Here is a 20,729-nt window from a genome sequence, read left to right as displayed (position 1 = left end):
AACCGCCCTGGTGTCTGGCTGCGCGTAACCAGCAGCCAGGCGATTTGCCTCAACCTCTCACCCCGCCATAAACGTCTCCCCCTTACTCTCACAGATATTGTGGAGCACACAGCAAGCAGTAATAACAGTGGGAATATTGGTTTCGCTGAGGTCTAAGCGAGTCAGTAAACTGCGCCAGCGTGCCTTTAAACGTCCAAATGCACATTCTACCACCATTCTGCACTTGCTCAGCCTGTAGTTGAACAGCTCCTGACTACTGTCCAGGCTGCCTGTGTACGGCTTCATGAGCCATGGCATTAAGGGGTAGGCTGGGTCCCCAAGGATACATATAGGCATTTCAACATCCCCAACAGTTATTTTCTGGTCTGGGAATAAAGTCCCTTCCTGCAGCTTTTGAAACAGACCAGAGTTCCTGAAGATGCGAGCATCATGCACCTTTCCCGGCCATCCCACGTTGATGTTGGTGAAACGTCCCTTGTGATCCACCAGAGCTTGCAGCACTATCGAAAAGTACCCCTTGCGGTTTAGGTACTCGGCGGCTTGGTGCTCCGGTGCCAAGATAGGGATATGGGTTCCGTCTATAGCCCCACCACAGTTAGGGAATCCCATTGCAGCAAAGCCATCCACTATGACCTGCACATTTCCCAGGGTCACTACCCTTGATATCAGCAGATCTTTGATTGCGTGGGCTACTTGCATCACAGCAGCCCCCACAGTAGATTTGCCCACTCCAAATTGATTCCCAACTGACCGGTAGCTGTCTGGCGTTGCAAGTTTCCACAGGGCTATCGCCATTCGCTTCTCAACTGTGAGGGATGCTCTCATCTTGGTATTCATGCGCCTCAGGGTAGGGGAAAGCAAGTCACAAAGTTCCATGAAAGTGCCCTTACGCATGCGAAAGTTTCGCAGCCACTGGGAATCGTCCCAGACCTGCAACACTATGCGGTCCCACCAGTCTGTGCTTGTTTCCCAAGCCCAGAATCGGCGTTCCACAGCATGAACCTGCCCCATTAGCACCATGATACATGTATTGGCAGGGCCCATGCTTTCAGAGAAATCTGTGTCCATGTCCTGATCACTCACGTGACCGCGCTGACGTCGCCTCCTCGCCCGGTATCGCTTTGCCAGGTTCTGGTGCTGCATATACTGCTGGATAATGCGTGTGGTGTTTAATGTGCTCCTAATTGCCAAAGTGAGCTGAGCGGCCTCCATGCTTGCCTTGGTATGGCGTCCGCACAGAAAAAAGGCGCGGAACGATTGTCTGCCGTTGCTCTGACGGAGGGAGGGGCGATGGACGACACGGCTTACAGGGTTGGCTTCAGGGAGCTAAAATCAACAAAGGGGGTGCCTGTACATCAAGGAGTATTTCAGGCAGGACTTCACGGAGGGTTCCAATAAGAAATGGTGCACCTAAGTTATTGTTCTTATTGGAACAAGGAGGTTAGCCTGGCCTCTGATTGATACATGGCTAGATTTACCTCGCTGCACCTTCTCTGTGAGTGACTGCAGTGTGACCTAGAGGAATGAGTCCCCTAGACAGGGGAGGAGGCAAATGAGTACAAAACAAATCTGGTCTATTTCTTGTTTTGACCCACTCCATCTATCTTTTACATCTTTGGCTGGCAGCAGACGGTGCAGAAGGACTGCATGCCATCCACATCTCATGGCTGCTCGGCAGAAGATGGTACAATACGACTACTAGCAATCCTCATCTCTTGCCTGCCTGGCAGAAGATGGTACAGTACGACTGCTAGCAGTCCGTATCGCCTGCCCGCTCACCATAAGATGGTTCAATAGGACTGACTGCAGGACTAAAGAGAATGACCTGGTCAAGTCACTCCAAATTTAGTCCCTGCGCCCATGTCTGCCCAGGCGCTCCCAGCCGACGTGGCCAGGAGCACCTCGGACACGACGAGGACGACTACCAGTCGTATTGCACCGTCTGCTGCCAGAAGGCAATGGGTTGCTGCTACTGTGCAGCAAAGCCGTACCGCGTCTGCCAGCACCCAGGAGACATAGAGCGACGGTTACCTGAGCAGGCTCCATGCTTGCCGTGGTATGGCGTCTGCACAGGTAACTCAGGAAAAAAGGCACGAAATGATTGTCTGCCCTTGCTTTCACGGAGGGAGGGAGGGAACGGGGGCCTGACGATACGTACCCAGAACCACTCGCGACAATGTTTTAGCCCCATCAGAGTGCTCCATTGTGACTGCTCTGGACAGCACTCTCAGATGCCCGATTGTTTGCTTTTGCTCTGACGCCGGGAGGGGCGACTGAGGACACGGCTTACAGGGTTGGCTTCAGGGAGCTAAAATCAACAAAGGGGGTGGCTTTACATCTAGGAGTATTTCAGGCAGGACTTCACGGAGGGTTCCAATAAGAAATGGTGCACCTAAGTTATCGTTCTTATTGGAACAAGAAGGTTAGCCTGGCCTCTGATTGATACATGGCTAGATTTACCTCGCTGCACCCTCTCTGTGAGTGACTGCAGTGTGACCTAGAAGAATGAGTCCCCTAGACAGGGGAAGGGGGGAAGCAAATGAGTACAAAACAAATCTGGTCTATTTCTTGTTTTGACCCACTCCATCTATCTTTTACATCTTTGGCTGGCAGCAGACGGTGCAGAAGGACTGCATGCCATCCACATCTCATGGCTGCTCGGCAGAAGATGGTACAGTACGACTGCTAGCAGTCCGTATCGCCTGCCCGCTCACCATAAGACGGTTCAATAGGACTGACTGCAGGACTAAAGAGAATGACCTGGTCAAGTCACTCCAAATTTAGTCCCTGCGCCCATGTCTGCCCAGGCGCTCCCAGCCGACGTGGCCAGGAGCACCTCGGACATGACAATGACAGCTACCAGTCGTACTGTACCGTCTGCTGCCACAAGGCAAGGGGTTGCTGCTACTGTGTAGCAATGCCGTACCGCGTCTGCCAGCACCCAGGAGACATAGGGTGACGGTTACCTGAGCGGGCTCCATGCTTGCCGTGGTATGGCGTCTGCACAGGTAACTCAGGAAAAAAGGCGCGAAACGATTGTCTGCCCTTGCTTTCACGGAGGGAGGGAGGGAACGGGGGCCTGATGATATGTACCCAGAACCACCCGCGACAATGTTTTAGCCCCATCAGGCATTGGGATCTCAACCCAGAATTCCAATGGGCAGCGGAGACTGCGGGAACTGTGGGATAGCTACCCACAGTGCAACGCTCCGGAAGTCGACTCTAGCCTCGGTACTGTGGAAGCGCTCCGCCGAGTTAATGCACTTAGAGCATTTTATTTGGGGAGACACACACTCGAATATATAAAACCGATTTCTAAAAAACCAACTTCTATAAATTCGACCTTATTCCGTAGTGTAGACATACCCTAACAGGCCTTGTTTACATTTACTTTTCATCTATAGCACTGGATCTACTGTCTGAACTTCTTTAGAACACAACAGATGACAGCAGATGGGTTGCTGCTTCAAAACAAAATTTAAAGAACCAGCTAAGTGCCAGCAGGAACATATGGACAGGGAAATCTTAGTCACATATAGGGATACTTCTTCATGTAGGGGACTGCATGTAACTGCCATTAGCACTAATGCACATTACAGCAGAGCCAAGAAGGGAATGGAGTCCAACCCTCAAGGACCTGACCCAATACTCACTGAAAATCAACAGGAGTTTTTGCATGGACTTCCAGGCTTTGGATCAAGCTCTTAGAATCTGCAAGACTAGGTATGGCAAATATCTCGCACTACAGATTTATATGTACCTAGAAATAATAATCTGACTCCAGTGTTCTGGCACTAAAGAATACGAGTGCACTATGCTATGTATTTAGAACAGAAGGTAATAGGTTATACACACAGAGTTTCTGGAAATTTCTTAGCCAAAGTAACCAGTAATTTTTCTAAGGGTAGCAGTGAGCGGAAATAACTGTACCTCAGCCATTTTAGGGTTCCAGCCACCATGCCCCTCTTGCATCTCTCGTAAGATGTCAATGTCCAGCAGGCATTTCACTTTGTCCCCATGCTGGAAGGGATGCCTCTCTGTGCTCTCTTTCCTCTGCAGTTCAGCAGGCTTTCCTGAACGGAAGAAAGACACCCCCCCACACACACACACATAGAGAGTAAAGCATCTGTATTTGTTGCTCCTTTCTAACATACCAATGAACGATCCCCCAAATGGGAGATGGGACAGCATTAAGGCCAAAAATCCTGCTCACTTTCCTCAGGCAGTCGTGGACACACACACTGTGGGAGAGCAGTCTATGGGATTACTTCTGTGAGCCGGATTTGGCCCTAACTGGATAATACTACAAGTCAAGAAGGGGGCATCTCTTGCAAAGGCATTTTGGTCCCTTATGCAAAGGAATCTATTTGAAAGCTGACCCCTGGTGACACCAAACTCCTACATCTGCTTCCACCAATTAACATCTCCCCCACCTACTCTTTAGCAAATACCTGCTCGCTGCTGAAGACTAGCTCCTCCACAAGCAAGTGCAGATCTTGCTTTATGGAGGGTCTCACTCGTGTTCTCTGCCCAGATGTACTTCCTGCCCAACCCTTCCATTCCCTGACGCTTGGACAACAGCCTGCGTGGGCCTGATCCTACCCCCAACAAAGCCAGTGGCAATCCTTCCATTGACTTCAAGAGGAGCAGGATTGGGCCCTGAATGCCTGGATTAAATATACCTCAGTGGGCCTTAACGGAAAACCTTGAGGCTTCAGAAAGGATTCTGTGCTGATTCCCTCATTCACTTCCCTAGAGCCTTAGAAGCTGAGATCGGCTGAGGCATGGTGCTGAACTAGACATCACCAATTACCACAGCTACATTCCTATCTTCCCAGGTAGGGCAGATATTCGGTGCTGGATTCTCAAAACCTCCCTCAAGCCACAGTCCCCGCAGCATGCCAGTCCAGCACGAGTATGCAGCTCAGACCCTCCGAACACAGGAGCACTGGCTGCGTCGTTACAGCTTGAAAGGATGAGAAGCCTTGGATTAGCAAGACGCCCATTGTGCTGAACTCTCTGCTCAGTTAATGGACACTCCCCAAAGAGTTTCCTACATTTACAAAACCAACTAATTGGCCTCTACGTACCTTTCCTACCAATGGGACTTGATATCCAAACCAAATGTCCAAAGCCAACTACTCTCATATCACTGGAGGACCAGGCTACCTGACACACCTGTTTTTTGACTCCTGTTATTGTTTAAATGGCATGTATTACATGGAAACTTTATATATCTAGCTATTCAATCTTCTCTGCCAAATCAGGATGGGCTTTAGTAATAGATGCTCAGGCATGTTTGACAACGACCAAGTGTTATGACAGTCCCGTATTGTAAAGTCAACATGCCACGTACCTAGTCTCGGGAGATGCTCTTTGTAGTAAAAGCCGCCAGATGCTTCCACAATGCATTTCAGGTCCACCTTTCCCTTGTGCCCGACTCTGTAAACGTTTGTGGTGCCGTCAGACCACGTGACGCTGGCCACGCTGCGGCCAGTCTCCACATCCCAGCCACGAATATCCACCACTCTCCCGGTTTTACCTTCACCACCTGATTTAAAAAGAGAAATAAGAACCAACTAACTTACACTCCCACAGAGCCTTACTACACAGACATCGGCCTGCCACTGAGGTGTTCATTGCCTGAAAATGGGATGACAGACAGCTTTGTAACACCAGAGCAACACTGATTAATAATGCTTAGCATGTCTATGGTCCTCCAGAGATGTTAATTAACTGATTCCCTGTGAAGGGCAATAGCTAATATTATCTCTATTTTATGGATAAGGAAACAGGCAAAAAAGAGCTTCTATGAGCTGCTCAAGGCTACAAAGGGAGTCAATTTCACAGCAATAATTAGACATTTCTAACTCCCAGTCCCATATTCAGACCACATCTCTCCCTATTCAGTAGTTTAGGTCAGGAAGGGACAATGAAATACCATTTAGATGTCCATCACCATGTTCTAGCCTAGCAAGAATGGACTGGAAGTTAGTATTGGGTTGTTTTTTAAATTTATATAAAGTGATGAGACTAAGATGGCTATTGCATGAAAGCTCATCTAAAGAGTGAGTTTTGTATTTAGTTCCAAATCTGTAGAGGGATTTATGTTAGCAGAATGTAATTAGCTAGACTAGAATTTAGCCTGGACATGGGGGCCAAGACCTCTAAATTATGCAAAAAGTGCACCAGGGGATGTTCTTAAATGATTCCAGATGACTGGGGTTTTGGTTTTTATCCTCATCTTTAAAAAAATAAAAAGTATGTTCTCTGTAGAATTTTAAGTTTAAATAAATAAAATATGTATGTGAGAGAGAGAGGCCAAAGCAAATGAATACACTTGTCAGCTCTCCAATAAAGTAATACCACAGAACAGTGGGCACAAAGCCACCAGATGGGCATGGGGAAGGAGGGAGAGACTGTGGCAGTGAAATTTCTGCAGGTGAGCGTTTGGGTCGGATTTCTGCAGGGCCCTTTCTGGGAGACCACAGGCTGACTCCACAAAACCAATGCAAATGCGCGCTTTGCTGGCAGGCAGCATGCCGACTCCATACAGCACAGAGCCCCCCCAACCACCTATCCCTTCTCGGGGGAGAGGAAGAGGGAAAAATCAGGAGACTTTGCAATTATTCTGGCCCCTTTATGTTTTTCCATCTTGAGCCTTGCAACCTCATTTCATGCTGCAAAGGGCACTGTATGAGTGCACAGTTATTTTTAACTGGGGAAACTGAGCTATTACAGACCCCAGTCTCTGCTGGCTCAGAGAGAATCATTACATAAGGCTCTATGAATGCTGGACAACCCTTCCGCTCGCAAGCATGGATGGGCAAAAGCCACACTCTGCAAGAGGATCCTTTAAAAAGCCACTTCCCTTGGCCCGTAGAAATACTGTCCAGACAGACAGTGCATGGTGCGAAGGCGACACAGTGTGGCCAGGCAGAAACATGGCTGTTCTCTCAACTCCTACCTAGTTCTCTTGCTCTCTATCATTCGTGAGATAAGCCAAAAATGACAAGCTTTGTTTCACCGTCCTCTTCCCTGTAGGTATGGAGACTGAAGGGTATGAACAAGCTTCCCCAGATCAGGCGAGCATTGTGGCTCTGCTTACAGGAAACATTCTCTCTCAAAGGCAGTGTGGGCTATCAAGGGATAAGGAGTCGACTCATGGGTTCTGTTCTCAGATCTGCCACTGCCTCACTGTATGACCTGGAGCAAATCTCCTGCCCTAGTTTACCACGTTCTAAAATGGGCACAGTAACACTTTCCTAACTCACAGTGTCGATTCTGAGGCTCTGATTGTTTGCAAGGCTCTCGGAAATCCTCAGATGAGCAGTGCTGCCTTCTGCATTTATGACACACCCATAACAAGAGCCAACTGTGCAATGTAAAAGAGGACCAGTTGGCCCAGGAGACGTTCCCAGTCCACTCCATCACGGATTAAGAGGGAGATTTTCGAGACAGAAATAAGAATTTGACTCCCAGTTCCTGCCAACTTACAGTGGGAATGGACTACCCAACTCCCCCACATTGCCTCTGAAAAATCTTCCCCCAGGAATAGCAGACACAAACAGCTCAGCATGTGATTCACACCTACACCCGTTCCTAGGTAGTGAGCTGGATAACCAGCCAGGCAGTCCGTATTCAGTAGTTGCAATTCATAATCGGTTGCCGACTGTGTCTGCAGGATGCAACCTTCACAGTTAAGCCTGGAAGAGCCTTTAAGATTACGAGAAGGCCCCTAGCTAGAAGGCAGCTAGTCACAATCTTCATCTGCCGAAAGACTCTTCCAGTCAGTACAAAAGGTCAGCCCAGAAGGGACAAGGCATCCAATCCACATTCCCCTCTGTTGAGCAGGGCCAGCGCCTTGCAGAGCAAGCTGTTTGCACTAACCCAGCGGAGGAGGATAGCATTCTGGGCTGCCAGTGACGCACACGAGAGGCAATTAAACACACTAGTGGCAGGCTAAGGATAAAGGCCTCATTGAACAAGTGGACGCAGCACTTGATTAAAACTCGGGGGTTAATGCCCAGCTCTGCCACAGACTCCCTGTGTGAACTTGGGCAAGTCCCCTCATGTCTCCGTGCCTCAGTACAATAGGGAAGGCAATACTTTCCTTCCCCTCCCAGTCTGTCTGGCCTAGTTAGACTAGGCTCCTTGGTACAAGGACAGTCCTTGAGCTCACTCGGAGTCTCTTAGCCCCACAGCAATACAACAAATGTCAATAAGGTGACCACTCTAGATCAGCAGCAGCCCCATAGGAAATACACAGGACTTCACAGCGTGGCAGTGGCAGACCACTATTGACGAGCATGGAGGTGAGGAGTCCATGCTAAGTGCGTTCACCTTCCAGGAGATCTGCATGAATGCTCTCTCCTTCTGGGCATGCTGGATTCGGCTCTCTGAGGAGCAAGGACAGAGGAAAAGGAGGAGGGGAAGACTAAATCTCTCCAAGGGGCAGTGAAGGAGAATTCTGCCCAGGCAGTGGGATCCTTCCTGCTTTAAAGATTTACATAAAAAGCCAGCTGTTCGCTGGGCAAGTGAAACAGGAACGTTTGCTTCACCATTGGGGTAGCTTAGAGCTCGTTATTGAGCAAACAAGAAGAGCAAGAGAGAGACTCAACCTCCCCACATAACTTCTATTGTGCTTAGAGGGGAAGAGACATGGGCCCAAGAGGATGGTGGGGCATGAAGCCTTGTTAAAATAGTTGTGGGAGAGGTGAAGGCAGGGAGACTGGGAGCAAAAATATGCAAGTTCCACAGTTGGACCAAGACAACCATCAACAGGAGAGCGAAAGGCTGGTAAAGGTAAAAGCCTCCCCTCCGCCGTGGGGTCAACAAGCTGGGGTGGGGTGAGGGCTCCCCAATCGTACTGTTTGTTGTTCACGAATACAGCACCACAGGTGTGCTTGGCACTTACAGACACACAAAACCCAGCAGGTGCCCTGGACCCTGAGCAGTGTGAATGCAGCTACAAGTGACAAACAGCATTCAGCATTTCTTCATGTCAGTAGGGATCTAGATAAAAGTCACCATCCTTCCTTCCCCTATTCCATCTGTTTTCAGATCCTTCACTATAAAGCAGGGAGGTGGCAGTTATCCACATTTCATTTCAGGGACATTTGGGCTCAGATCGAGGTAGAAAGAAATATCATCAATAAAAGGGCTAAAGAGCCAACACAGCTGCCAGAGCCCAGACCAGGTTGGAGGAGCTCAGTCCAGCATGAGAGGGGCATTTGGTTAATCAGCAAATTCTGTGGCAGTCCATGCTAATTTCCTTTAGAGGGTTTCAGGCAGCAGGGGGCGGGATGGAAGCCACAAAGCAAAATTAAAAGTGAGATTGTTAAACAGTAGAAAATTTCACACTTGGCTGCTAATGCCCTAATAAGACACATGGGGCTGTGAGATTAGTTAGCCCAGCTCACTAGTGTCCTCTGACAGTGTTTACAGGATTTATTACCTTTATTTGCACTTTTAACCTGCCCTGAACAGCAAAATATATAATTGGTGTGGTTCTAGGAAACTAAAACCTGAGGGCCAGAAGCTCAGCTGATAGAAATGTATGCAACTCCATTCAAGTCATATGAGGTGATGCTGAGTTACACCAACTGAGAATCTGGCCCAGATCTGGTCCCCACCCAAAAAAAGTTATTCTCAACCAGGAAGTTTTATAGCTAACTCATGCTGGGGAAACAAGCTGTAAATACTCGGGCTTTGGAACATGGATGTGCAGGAAAGATTCTTTAACTACTGCACATCGTGCGCCGATGAAACCCCACGGACATCAATGGAAGGATTGACATCGGACTTCAGAGCAGGCCCATAAGAGATCATGATTATACTTAGGGCAGGACCAGAGACAGCACAGACGTGTTCTCTTGCCTCACTCTCCTGTTTTCAACTCTGCAGTTACAATTCAATAAGGCGGCAGAAGCTATTCACCACTGACCATTGTTAACAGAGAACCTGACTATTGTCAGGGAGAAATGGTAACTTCCACTGAGACGGTAAGCTCCTTGGGGCAGAGTGTCTCTTTACATTCTGTGAAGCGTAAATTTGCAGCTTGATACAACTGTGCTAGGGTACCACAGCGTTCCTCTTCTGTAAAATGGGCACAGTATTATCTCACAGCCGATACAGGAGCCGCTGCATGGAACAAAGTGATGCCACGTAAACACCCTTGCTGGAAGACAGAGTGGAACAATTCGCAGTCGCTGGTGACAGTCACGTATCTTGAGACGGTTGAGCACCTTTTCCGGGCCCGGGAAACAAGCACTTACTGGTGAGACCGCATTGTTATGCGGCTATGAGACCATGAGCAGTGGCTGCAGAACTTGCTAATGTTTAAGGCCCCTTTCCAAGAACTGTGCCAAGAACTTTCTCCAGCCCTGAAGCCCAGCAATACTAAAATGAGAGCTGCTCTGACAATAGAGAAGCGAGTGGTGATAGCTCTGTGGAAGCTTGCAACACCAGACTGCTACCGGTCAGTGGGGCATCAATTGGGAGTGGGTAAGCCTACCGTGGGATCTGTTGTGATCCAAGTTTACAGGGTGATTAACAGACTTCTGCTAAGAAGGGTAGTGACTCTGGGCAACATGTAGGACATAGTGGATGGTTTTGCCGCAATGGAGTTCCCTAACTGTGGTGGGGCGATAGACAGAACGCATAGCCCTATCTTGGCACCAGACCACCTTGCCAAAGAGTACATAAATTGAAAGGGGTACTTCTCAATGGTGTTGCAAGTGCTGGTGGATCACAGGGGCTGTTTCCCCGACATCAACGTGGGATGGTCAGGAAAGGGGCATGATGTGTACATCTTTAGGAACACAGGTCTATTCAGAAAGCTGCAAGCAGGGACTTTCTTTCCAGACTTCAAAATAACCATCGGTGATGTTGAAAGATCAATCGTGATCCTGGGAGACCCAGCCTACCCCTTGCTCCCATGGCTCATGAAGCTGTACACCAACAGCCTGGACAGCACTAAGGACCAGTTCAACCATAGGCTGAGCAAGTGCAGAATGGTGGTGGAATGTGCCTTTGGTTGTTTAAAAGGTTACTGGCATTGTTGGCTTACTAGATTAGACCTCAGTGAAAGCAATATCCCCATTGTTACTGCTACCTTCTGTGTGCTTCATAATATCTGTGAAATAAAAAAGGGAGAAAAGTTTCTGCCAGGGTAGAGGGTTGAGGCAGATTGCCTGGCAGCCAATTTTGGTCAGCCAGACACCAGGGCAGTAAGAAGAGCAAATTGAGGGGCTGTGCGTCTCCGTGAGGCTTTGAAAACTAGTTTCAGCAATGAGCCAGAGCAGAGCAATGTGACACTTATCTGTGTTGTTCCTTACCAAGCTGTCCCCTCCATTGCATTTTCTCCCCTGTAAACTCCAACCCCACCAACCACCATGTGTTGAATGAATAAAGAGCTTTTTCTTCTCAATATGTTAAAAGATTTATTATGCTCAGAAACACAGACACAGCAAAGAAAAGTAAGATAAAATAAGCAATGGGAGAAACAAGGAAAGCTTGCTTACAGATGAACTGCAACAACAATCAAAGGTGCAAGAATGGGCGCCTTCTGGTCCTTATACCCTCCCCTGGTGTTGAGTGCAAGGGATACTGAAATTCTCCCCTCCCCCACCTCATAGGACATTTGGGGAAGGAGGATGTAGAACTTGGCGATGATGGCAGCAGGTTCAGCACTGACTGCAGAGGGACTATAGCATCCAGCTGCCTTTCTTGAACCTCAGACGCCTCAAAATGTCTGACTGCTTCTTCATAATCTGCAGCATCTCTTCCTGTGTGGCACGCTCTTGTTCCCTGAATGCTCTTTTGACCTCCCTGTCCACGTCCAGGTTCTCAGACCATGTAATCCTCCATGCTCTAAGCTCCGTCTTGTCACTCTCGGAGACGTGCATTAACTCATTGAACATGTCCTCCCAAGTCTTCTTTTTCTGCCTTCTAATCTGGGAAAGTCTCTGTCCCCATGTGGAGGATGTGCCAATGGACAAGGTTTCAGCTGCAAGGAACGCGAAGAACAAGGGTAGCACTGACCGTGCATACATGGTTTCTGGTGCAAGGTCAATTTTTTTTTTTAAATAACAAAACAAAATACAAGCAAACACGTACTAAATTAGAGCTATTAAAGAAAACCAGTAGCATCTGAATAACTTAATAATACACTTCACTGCAAGCCACCACGTAATCACAACTGCTGGCTATTGCAAGAGTCTGTTTGCTGCTCCAGCCACGAGGCATGGGCAAGAGGCCTTGTGCTTTTGTGAAGACACCCTTGGGAACACAGGTTGGAACTTGAGAAAAGCCCCCTTTCCCCTAGCAACCTGGATGGTGCTTGAGGACAGGCACCAGTGTAAAGACCCCACAAATAGTTTTTTTTTTTTTTTTTTTTAAACACAAAAGCGGCACCAGGTTGGGGGAAAGGGAGACAAATAGGAAGTCGCTGCCCCTTTTTTTCAAATGCTGCTTGCAATACATGGTTATCCCTTCCAACCACAACTATCCCACGTTTGGGAAAAACTGGTTGTGACACCCAGAGTTCACCTAATGGGAGGGTGATTACTTGTTGAATTGTTTGCAGTTTAAGGGCTAGCATTGAAAACTTCCGGTTCCCCTAGGTGACCCTGTGTGATATCACTCTCCTGCGGGTAACAGAGGTAGCAAGGGGGCTGATGCTGCAAGCGACTGGGTACAGACCTGGTCCTTATGCTGCAATGCTGTGTGTTGCAATGATGCCAGCAGAGTTAATTCTGGAGTGGCACAGGGAAGTGTCCTACCATGGAGAACAAAATAAGGCAGCCCTTCCCAGAAACCTTCTGCAAAGGATTGCAGAGTACCTCCAGGAAAGCTTCCTAGAGATCTCCATGGAGGATTCCCAGGCCACCCCTGTGCACATAAACAGTCTTTTTCGGAGAGCACCCTCTGCATAGCTGGAGTGGCCACCAATGCCCACTACACCTACTTTTTCGTTCAGATTAAAAATAAATAGCAGCATGTAACCCCTACAGTTTGATTGGAAATGTACACTCACCAGAGGTGCCTTCCCCAGCATTGTGCTCCGCCACCAACTGGTCCCGTGAAGGGATGGGCTCCAGGGTTTAAAAAAGGCCATTCTTGGCTGTTGGGGGGGAACGTATCCTCCGCTTGCCTGCCTCACATTCGCCTCTTCCTCCTCAACCATGTCCTCCTCGGTGTTGTTAGAGGTTTACCGGGGCTCCTGGGAGGTATCCACGGAGCGTTTTGGGGTAGCAGTGGGGTCGCAGCAGAGAATCGCAAGCAGCTCCTCATAAAAGTAGCATGTCTGTGGGGCAGAACCAGAAAGACTGTTCGCCTCCCTCGTCTTCCGGTACACTTGGTGAAGCTCATTTATTTTCACACAGCACTGCTGCACGTGCCTGGTGTAGCCCTTCTCCCACATGCCCCGTGCAATCTTGGCATAGACGTCAGCATTTCTTCTGCTGGATCGGGCCTCTGCCTGCACCGACAGCAGTAAGATCCAGCACCTCCTGTATACTCCATGCTGGAGAGCGTTTGCGGCCTTGAGTCTCCAAGATCAGCTGTGCTGATGAGCTCTCCCATCTCCACACTGATCAAACAGGAAATAAAAATTCAAAAGTTCCCGGGGCTTTAACAGGCGAGCAGCTGTTTCCTGTGTACCTGGCTGACATGCAACACAGTTGAAAGTGCTCTCCAGAGCGGTCACAGCGGAGCACTGTGGGACACCTCCTGGAGGCCAGTTCATTTGAATTACACAACGCCGCATCTACACTATCCCCAGGTCGACCTGTGGGTGTCGAATCAAGCGCTACGCCTCTCACAGAGGTGGAGTACAGAAGTCAACTTTACAGGCTCACATAGGTGGGTGAAAGGGACTTGGTAGAGTAGACACATACATTATTAGATCGACTTAAGGTTGACCTAAGTTTGTAGTGTAGACCAGGCCTCAGATAGGAGAGAGATGCCACAGAAATGAATGAATACAAGCAAACACATACTAAATTAGAGCGATTAATAAAGAAAACCAGTAGCATCTGAATAGCTCCAGCACGGTCCCTGCTGTAGTGTGCATTTGCGGTTCGCAGCTTGCTATCTACTGTTTTTATAGAAGATTTTGTAAGGAGGAGGGTTGTGTGTAGGGGAGGGGAGGGGGAGTGGAACTACAATCCTTACCATCCTGATTACCCCACTCCCAGTCTGGGCCACGGACAACTTTGGCCCCCTGGAAAGTGCCTTTTAACGTGATACGAGGCAAGTTCTGTCGTGGACCCACTGTGACTCTGAAAGACAAAAGCCAGAGAAGATAGACCCATTTATTATTATTGGCATTGGGGTAGGACTCAGTTAAGACTCGGGCCCCAATGCTCTGGGTTCTGTACAACCACAAAGTGAGGCACAAACCCTGCTCTGGAGAGCTTACAATCTAAATAGGCAAAATGGACAAAGGGCTGGGAGAAAGGATACAACATACAAGCAAACGCCCTGATCCTGCAGGCTGATCTCTATGGAAGACCCTTAGACTTGTGCAATGCTCAAATTACTGCAGAAGGATGGGTTTGATTCCACACTCTGCCATAGACTGTGATCTTGGGCACGTCACTTAGCCTCTCCATGCCTCAGTTTCCCATCTGTTAAATGGGGATAACAGGAGTATTGTGAAGATAAATACATTCAGATTCCTGGGTGCACACTGTGGTAAAGTGGACAACAGAAGTACGAATGATAGGCAGACAGACAGACTATATTAGTGCACAGGTCTGCCCACACTGATCAGACTGCAGCATAAGAGCCAAGAGCACATAGAACAAGGTGGGGATGAGTTAACAGAAGAGGAGTAAGACAAGGAAGGAAAGGGTTGTGGAGGATTGACATTGAGGGAAAGGACAGGGAGGCTGGCAACAGCAGACACTCAAGATGGTCTATTTCACATAGCTCTGGACTTTAGAACACCCTCTGATGACTGAGAAAGGGGAATTCATGTTGATCTAAAGTTTTAATGCAGTTTCACACACCACTCAGCACATCCAGGACCAAGGACTAAAAAGGTAGTGTCCCCCTTTTTCAATATGCTCAGTATTCTTGAGGTTGCTGTGTGGGGAAACCAGAGTTTTTAGAAAGTTTGGGTAAAAATTATTTCATGAGATTTGCAAACCTGAGATCACAGCAGGGAAACAAGCTTATTAATGGGTCAGACTTGGATACTTTTAACTCATGTCTAGTAATACCTTACTCTAGGAGGACTCTACAAACTACCTATAGAATACAGTGCTATTCATGGTAAAACAGACGAAGAATCTGGCCCGAAGTAATCTCATTGATTAACTGTTCACAGAATGCTATGGAAGATCTAATGCTCAGAGCATTATTAAATGGTCTTGCACCATATTATGAGGGTATATTAGTCTCAGTACAATGCATGCAAGGTTACTCATGTTTCAAAAGCGGAACACCAGAACTCAGCAATCCAAACTACCGTGCTCAAACACTGAGCAGAATCCTTCAAAACAGATCAATGAAAGAAGAGGGGGAGGGGGGTGGGGGTTGAGGGTGATGTAATTGCTCCTCCCACAAACCTGACACCACCACTCCATCACACAAGGGCACAGAACTTTGAGTAGCCCCTCAGGCACCCACTGCTCCCAAAGTCTTCTATACAGGGCACAACTCTAGAAAGTACCTAGTAACAAGAAAGCAACTCAGTTGCTCCCTCCACTGAGAAATTAAATGGCTAAACACAGCTTTCCAAGAAATCCAGCAAGTCAAACACAGAAAGCCCAGGTTTAAAAGCGATACCTACATGATGGTAAATATGGGTTCTGATGTCCTGTTAAAACAGCTTCCAATTCCCATAACGTTTAGGCCGTTTCTCCGCCCTTCCAGAGTTTGCTGCTTCGGTCTCTGCTCCCCCTACAGAAGACTTCTATTCCACAAAAATCCTCAGCAGCTCAAGTTCTTAAGAATCGGTTTGTTCTACTCAGTCTATGGACAACGGTCCTTTTTTCTTGGTTTGTACAAAAGTAGTGCAATCCATATCTGCACAGTGACTGGGTGCAGCTCGGAGGTTAGGAAAACAATAGTGAAACTGCACTGAACTCTGAATGCTTTATTTATTCCTCCTCTAATACCCCTAGAGTCAGGAGACTGGGACTCAGGAAGATAAACTCCTTACGCTGATTCTTGGAAATGGTGTTTATCAACTCACCGAAATCCTAAATCTTGTGTCTTCTTTAGCTTGCTGATGGATCTTCCATCATGTGCTGAGCATCCTAATGTGTTTATAAAAAGGACATATTTGCACACACATCCTGCTAATTGCGGGCTTTTCATTATCTAGAGTGTAACTTGATGGAGGGAAGATACAAACATTTTTTTATACCATCAAGGCCACGGCAAACCTGACAGCTATCAGCTTCATATCACAGAGCATAATCAGGAAGCAGCGTCCCACAGCTCAGCTAATTAGAAACACCAAGCAATGATCATTTTATCGCATCATATTATATCCATGCCTTGAAAGATACACCTAATATTTGCCCTCAAAGCTAGTGTTTATCTGTGCACTACATGGCTAAAATGCAACGTAGCATTGCACTGTTGTTCTACTGTATTATGTGGAATGCTTTTCTACTCTCATTGAAGCACCTTATAATCAGTCATGCACACAGAGTATTTGATAAAAGTTGTGTTTATTACACAACATCTGTAGCTTTAAAACGAGAATGAGGGAGGACAGAGTGGGTTATGGTTCTGACACTCGGCTGCAACGTGGGAGACCTGGGCTCTGCTACAGACTCCATGTGTGACTTGGGCAAGTCACTTCACCCCTGTGTCACTCTCCCCATTTGTGAAATTGGGAGGAGGAGGAGGAGATTTCCTTCTCCCACCCTTTGTCTGTCTTGTTTATTTAGACTGTAAACTCTTCAGTGCAGGGATTGTCTGTCTGTACATCACTTCGCACAATGGGGTTCTGAATTCAGATTCTGGCTATTACTGTAATACAGAAATGAACAGTAAATTGTCCTTTCTTCTTGAAAGCTAGATCCAGGCAAGATGACGGTTTTGTTCCAACAGCAAGATAGCTCACTCCATGCATGGAGTTTCTCACTATGATTTCCCTTGAAGTTTGATCACATTATAACAGGGATTTTGCATCTGTAACTATTGAATGTGCTACTGTCATTTCCAATGGGATTTGTAGGCTGTTAACCAACAAAGAGGAAAAGAAGAGCTGACAAACTCAGCAGGTTTGGTTTTTAAGACCCGAGACTGTCTTCAGTTAGTCTTATGTATAAATACAAATCCCACCGTCACATTTTGCCTGCTCAAGTCTATTTTTAAATTAAATATGGTCTCTCACACATCCTAAACTATCACTGTGCTGATCTCAGTGCTAGCAATTAAAGATTCATTTGACTCCAAAGTGCAATTTGCAAGGAGACAGCAGAGACACACTGCTCAAACCATTTGGAGACACAACGAGCAAGTGGAGAACAACCATAAGGAAAGAAAGATGTATTATGCTGTCTCTCTTTACGGGTTTCTTTAATTTCTCCCTCTGCTCTATTTATGCAACTTAGGGTTTCCCGAAGTTAGAGTTACTTCTCTTAAGCAACCATTTGAGGGTCAAGCAAAAACGAAAACAAAACCTCCTTTCCCGGTAGGAGGTGGGTCTTCAAAAAAAGGAAACACAGAATTGTATTGGGAACCATGGAGAAACTTTAAAATTATCATTTAAGTCAAACAGTTGGACTATGGGAGGTAGGATCCTCAGCTGCTTCAGTCTTGAAACAAACGTTTAACCCTCCTCTCCCCTTGATGAATTGCTCTCAATTTCTCCAGTTAACTAATCAGTCACAAGGCCACTATTTACTTGACTGAATTCAGACCTCAACCGAGCAGATTTTTTTTTCTTCAACTTTGTGATGCAGGATCAAAAGCTGGGGTGTGTGTGTGTGTGGGGGGGAGTGGTGAAAAATTGATTGTCTTTTTGTTCAGAAAAATGTGGTCTCTTAACTCTTGCATCCTACAAACCATATGGCTCAGATCTAGACAAGAACAATAGTTCTGGAGCTTGTAAACTGAATGAGTTTTGAAGGAAGTCTCTTTCAGAGCAGGATTACAAGTCTTGCTGTATCACAGGCACATAAAAAAACCCCTCAGCTCAACTGCTAAATCCACCTATTTAATTAAATAACTTTAAAACCATTTTAATTTTTTGTCATTTGAGCAAGAACTAAGATAGGACTGAGAAAATAAGGAGACATATAAAGTGGTTCTCCAGTAGATGGGCTGGATCCTCAGCTGGTTCACATGGTCATAGCTCCACTCATAGAGCTATGACGACCATTTAGGCCAGCTGAGGATCTAGATTTATAACTTTTGAGGCTTGACAATCAAAACGAGCAGTGAAATCAAAAATCCTAAATTAAGCTTTCATGGCACTCATAACTTTTCTGCAATTGTAGTATGGTGAACTCCATCTTATGAACTATTAGTCAGATCCTTTCCTTCCTTCCTACTTTTTTTTTTTTTTAAACTGAAGGTCAAAGTTCAGGTTACAAAAGATTATGGGGCAATATTTTCAAAGCTGGGTTTCCCAAAATTAAGCTCCTAAATCCAGATTTAGACACCTAAATAAAAGTGGCCAGATTTTCAAAGGTGCTGAACACCTGTAGCTCCTTGAATACAGTGAAAGACACATTTGCTCAGCAACTTTGATCTTTCGCTGACTTCAAGGAGCTACAGGTATTCAACACCTTTGAAAATGAGGCCACCTTTATTTAGGTGCCTAAATACAGATTTAGGAGTTAAACGTTGGGAAACCTAATCTTTAAAAACGTGTGTCCATAATCTATACATATAGCATAATGCTATTCTATAAAGCAGCCTCATCTACTGTGCGCAGTTCTGGTCACCCCATCTCAAAAAGGGTATTGCAGAATTAGAAGGGGTTCTGAGAAGGAAAATGAGAATTATTAAGGACCTGGAACACCTTCCATGAAAAGAGATTGAGACTGTTTATCTTAGAAAGGAGATAAATGAGAGGACATGATAAGAGTAATGTATGGTTTAGACAGGGTAGACCAGGAACTTCTGTCTCTAAAACAAAAACAATAGGACATTCAACAAAATTTAAAAAGGTGATAAATTGAAAACTGATGTAAACGGAAATACTTTTTCACATCAAACACGAGACTGTGGAACTCCTTGCCACAGGATATCATTAAGACCAATAACTTAGCAACATTCAGGAAAAGGTTTTGACATTTATATGAATAACAAGATACTCAGAATTTTGGAAAGGATACAAAATCCCATGCTTCAGGGTTTAACACAATCTAACTACTAAAGATTAAAAGGAGGACTACCTGGGGGGCAGATTATTTCATATCTGTCCACTGCAGGGTTTCTTGCACCTTCCTCTGAAGCCTCTGCAGTTGGCCACTGTCAGAGATAGGACACTGGACTAGCTGGCCTGGATCTGAAGCCATCTGGCAATGTGCACGTTCATATGTTCCCATTCAAAGTGATTGAAAACAATGTAAAAGGAAAGGACATTAACATTTATTCATGGAGAACACAGACAGCAGAATGTTTATTTTATAACAAACACTCCCAACATGAGCAAACGGAAAGTCACCAAATGTTAGATTTCAAGTGACCTATTCGAGAAAAGATAAGATTGACTGATGTGGCATTGCACATAAATTACACAGCTACTCCTTCTCTGTATAAATGAACTAGCTTTGACAGTGTGTGAATTTCCTGCTTGAACTTTTATCTTCAGGTCAGTTACCAAGATGCTCTAAGGAAAAGGGGACTGCAAAGTCTATCAGAACATTAACAGGTCAGGGCAGCCCAGAGCTTGCCAACATCGCTGCTGGAGACATTATGCCCCAGCCAAAGATCCAGTATGGTTCAGTTTCACCCTCTGCTGCCCTTTCTTTACAAAGCTCTGTAGGATCGAGTCAGGTCCTCTCCCTGCGATTGACAACACTATGCCCAGCATGTCGCTCATGAATTTTAGTGATGATTAATGGGCAGAACAAAAAAGACCTCACCCTCCCAGCAAACAGCAGAGAACAGTGAAAGGAAAGTGACCCTGTCTCTCAGGAGGGATGGAGGAGAACAGCTTTTTGCTTTTTCACTTACATTTAGGACTCAAATGGGCTTGTTTGAAGCCCAAAGGAGGCGAGATGAGAGTGGGGCCGATAGGCAGCATGAGGAAACCGGTTGCACAGCTAATTCCCATACAGGAGACGCTGACCTTGTCTTTACTGACAAAAAAGGTGCATTTTTTACCTCAGAATAACTAACCTATCCGGAGGTAAAAATAACTCTGAAAACCTGGCATTTTAGTTTTACTATGATGTGAACTCGCCAAAGTTACTCCCTGGAGGGGGTATAAAGCTGTTTATCTCATGCTAAAACTAGCATGTCTTGCCTTCAGTGGCTTTTTAACCTCAGGATAAGCTTATGCACGTTAGCTACCCTGAGGTAAAAAATGTACATTTTTAGCACTGAAGACAAAGCACTGGGAGGGAGGCACAGGCATCAAGAAGTGACGTATGAAGCTGACAGACACCCCAATCATTGTATCCCTTTGCAGGAATGGGTCACTCTTACAAATCAATATTTGAAATATGGACATTAAAAGTTCGATTTATCACGGTCTCCTCCAGTACTCATCCCCCACAGAGGGGTCAGTCTGGTAAGGTGCTGAG

The 20,729-nt window shown here is 46.4% G+C and overlaps 1 protein-coding gene across 10 annotated transcripts in view; it reads right to left on the bottom strand.

Annotated features, from left to right (window-relative positions):
• MIB2 (MIB E3 ubiquitin protein ligase 2) overlaps positions 1-20,729 on the bottom strand; it is a 109,591-nt gene that overhangs the window by 33,207 nt on the left and 55,655 nt on the right. For 7 of the 10 annotated variants that reach the window (XM_073317014.2, XM_073317018.2, XM_073317019.2 and 4 more), the window contains exons 4-6: positions 14,179-14,285; positions 5,357-5,551; positions 3,931-4,073 (exon numbers count right to left, since the gene is read on the bottom strand). In XM_073317014.2, coding sequence (XP_073173115.1) covers positions 3,931-4,073; positions 5,357-5,551; positions 14,179-14,285 — 445 coding nt within the window. Of the gene's footprint in view, positions 1-3,930; positions 4,074-5,356; positions 5,552-14,178; positions 14,286-15,802; positions 16,428-20,729 lie in introns of those variants that run through there. The other 3 variants (XM_073317021.2, XM_073317023.2, XM_073317022.2) reach the window with 2 other exon arrangements.

This window comes from Lepidochelys kempii, chromosome 18, assembly GCF_965140285.1.
Source record: "Lepidochelys kempii isolate rLepKem1 chromosome 18, rLepKem1.hap1, whole genome shotgun sequence".
Lineage (NCBI taxonomy): Eukaryota > Metazoa > Chordata > Testudines > Cheloniidae > Lepidochelys > Lepidochelys kempii.
This window is presented reverse-complemented; position numbering and strand designations above follow the sequence as displayed.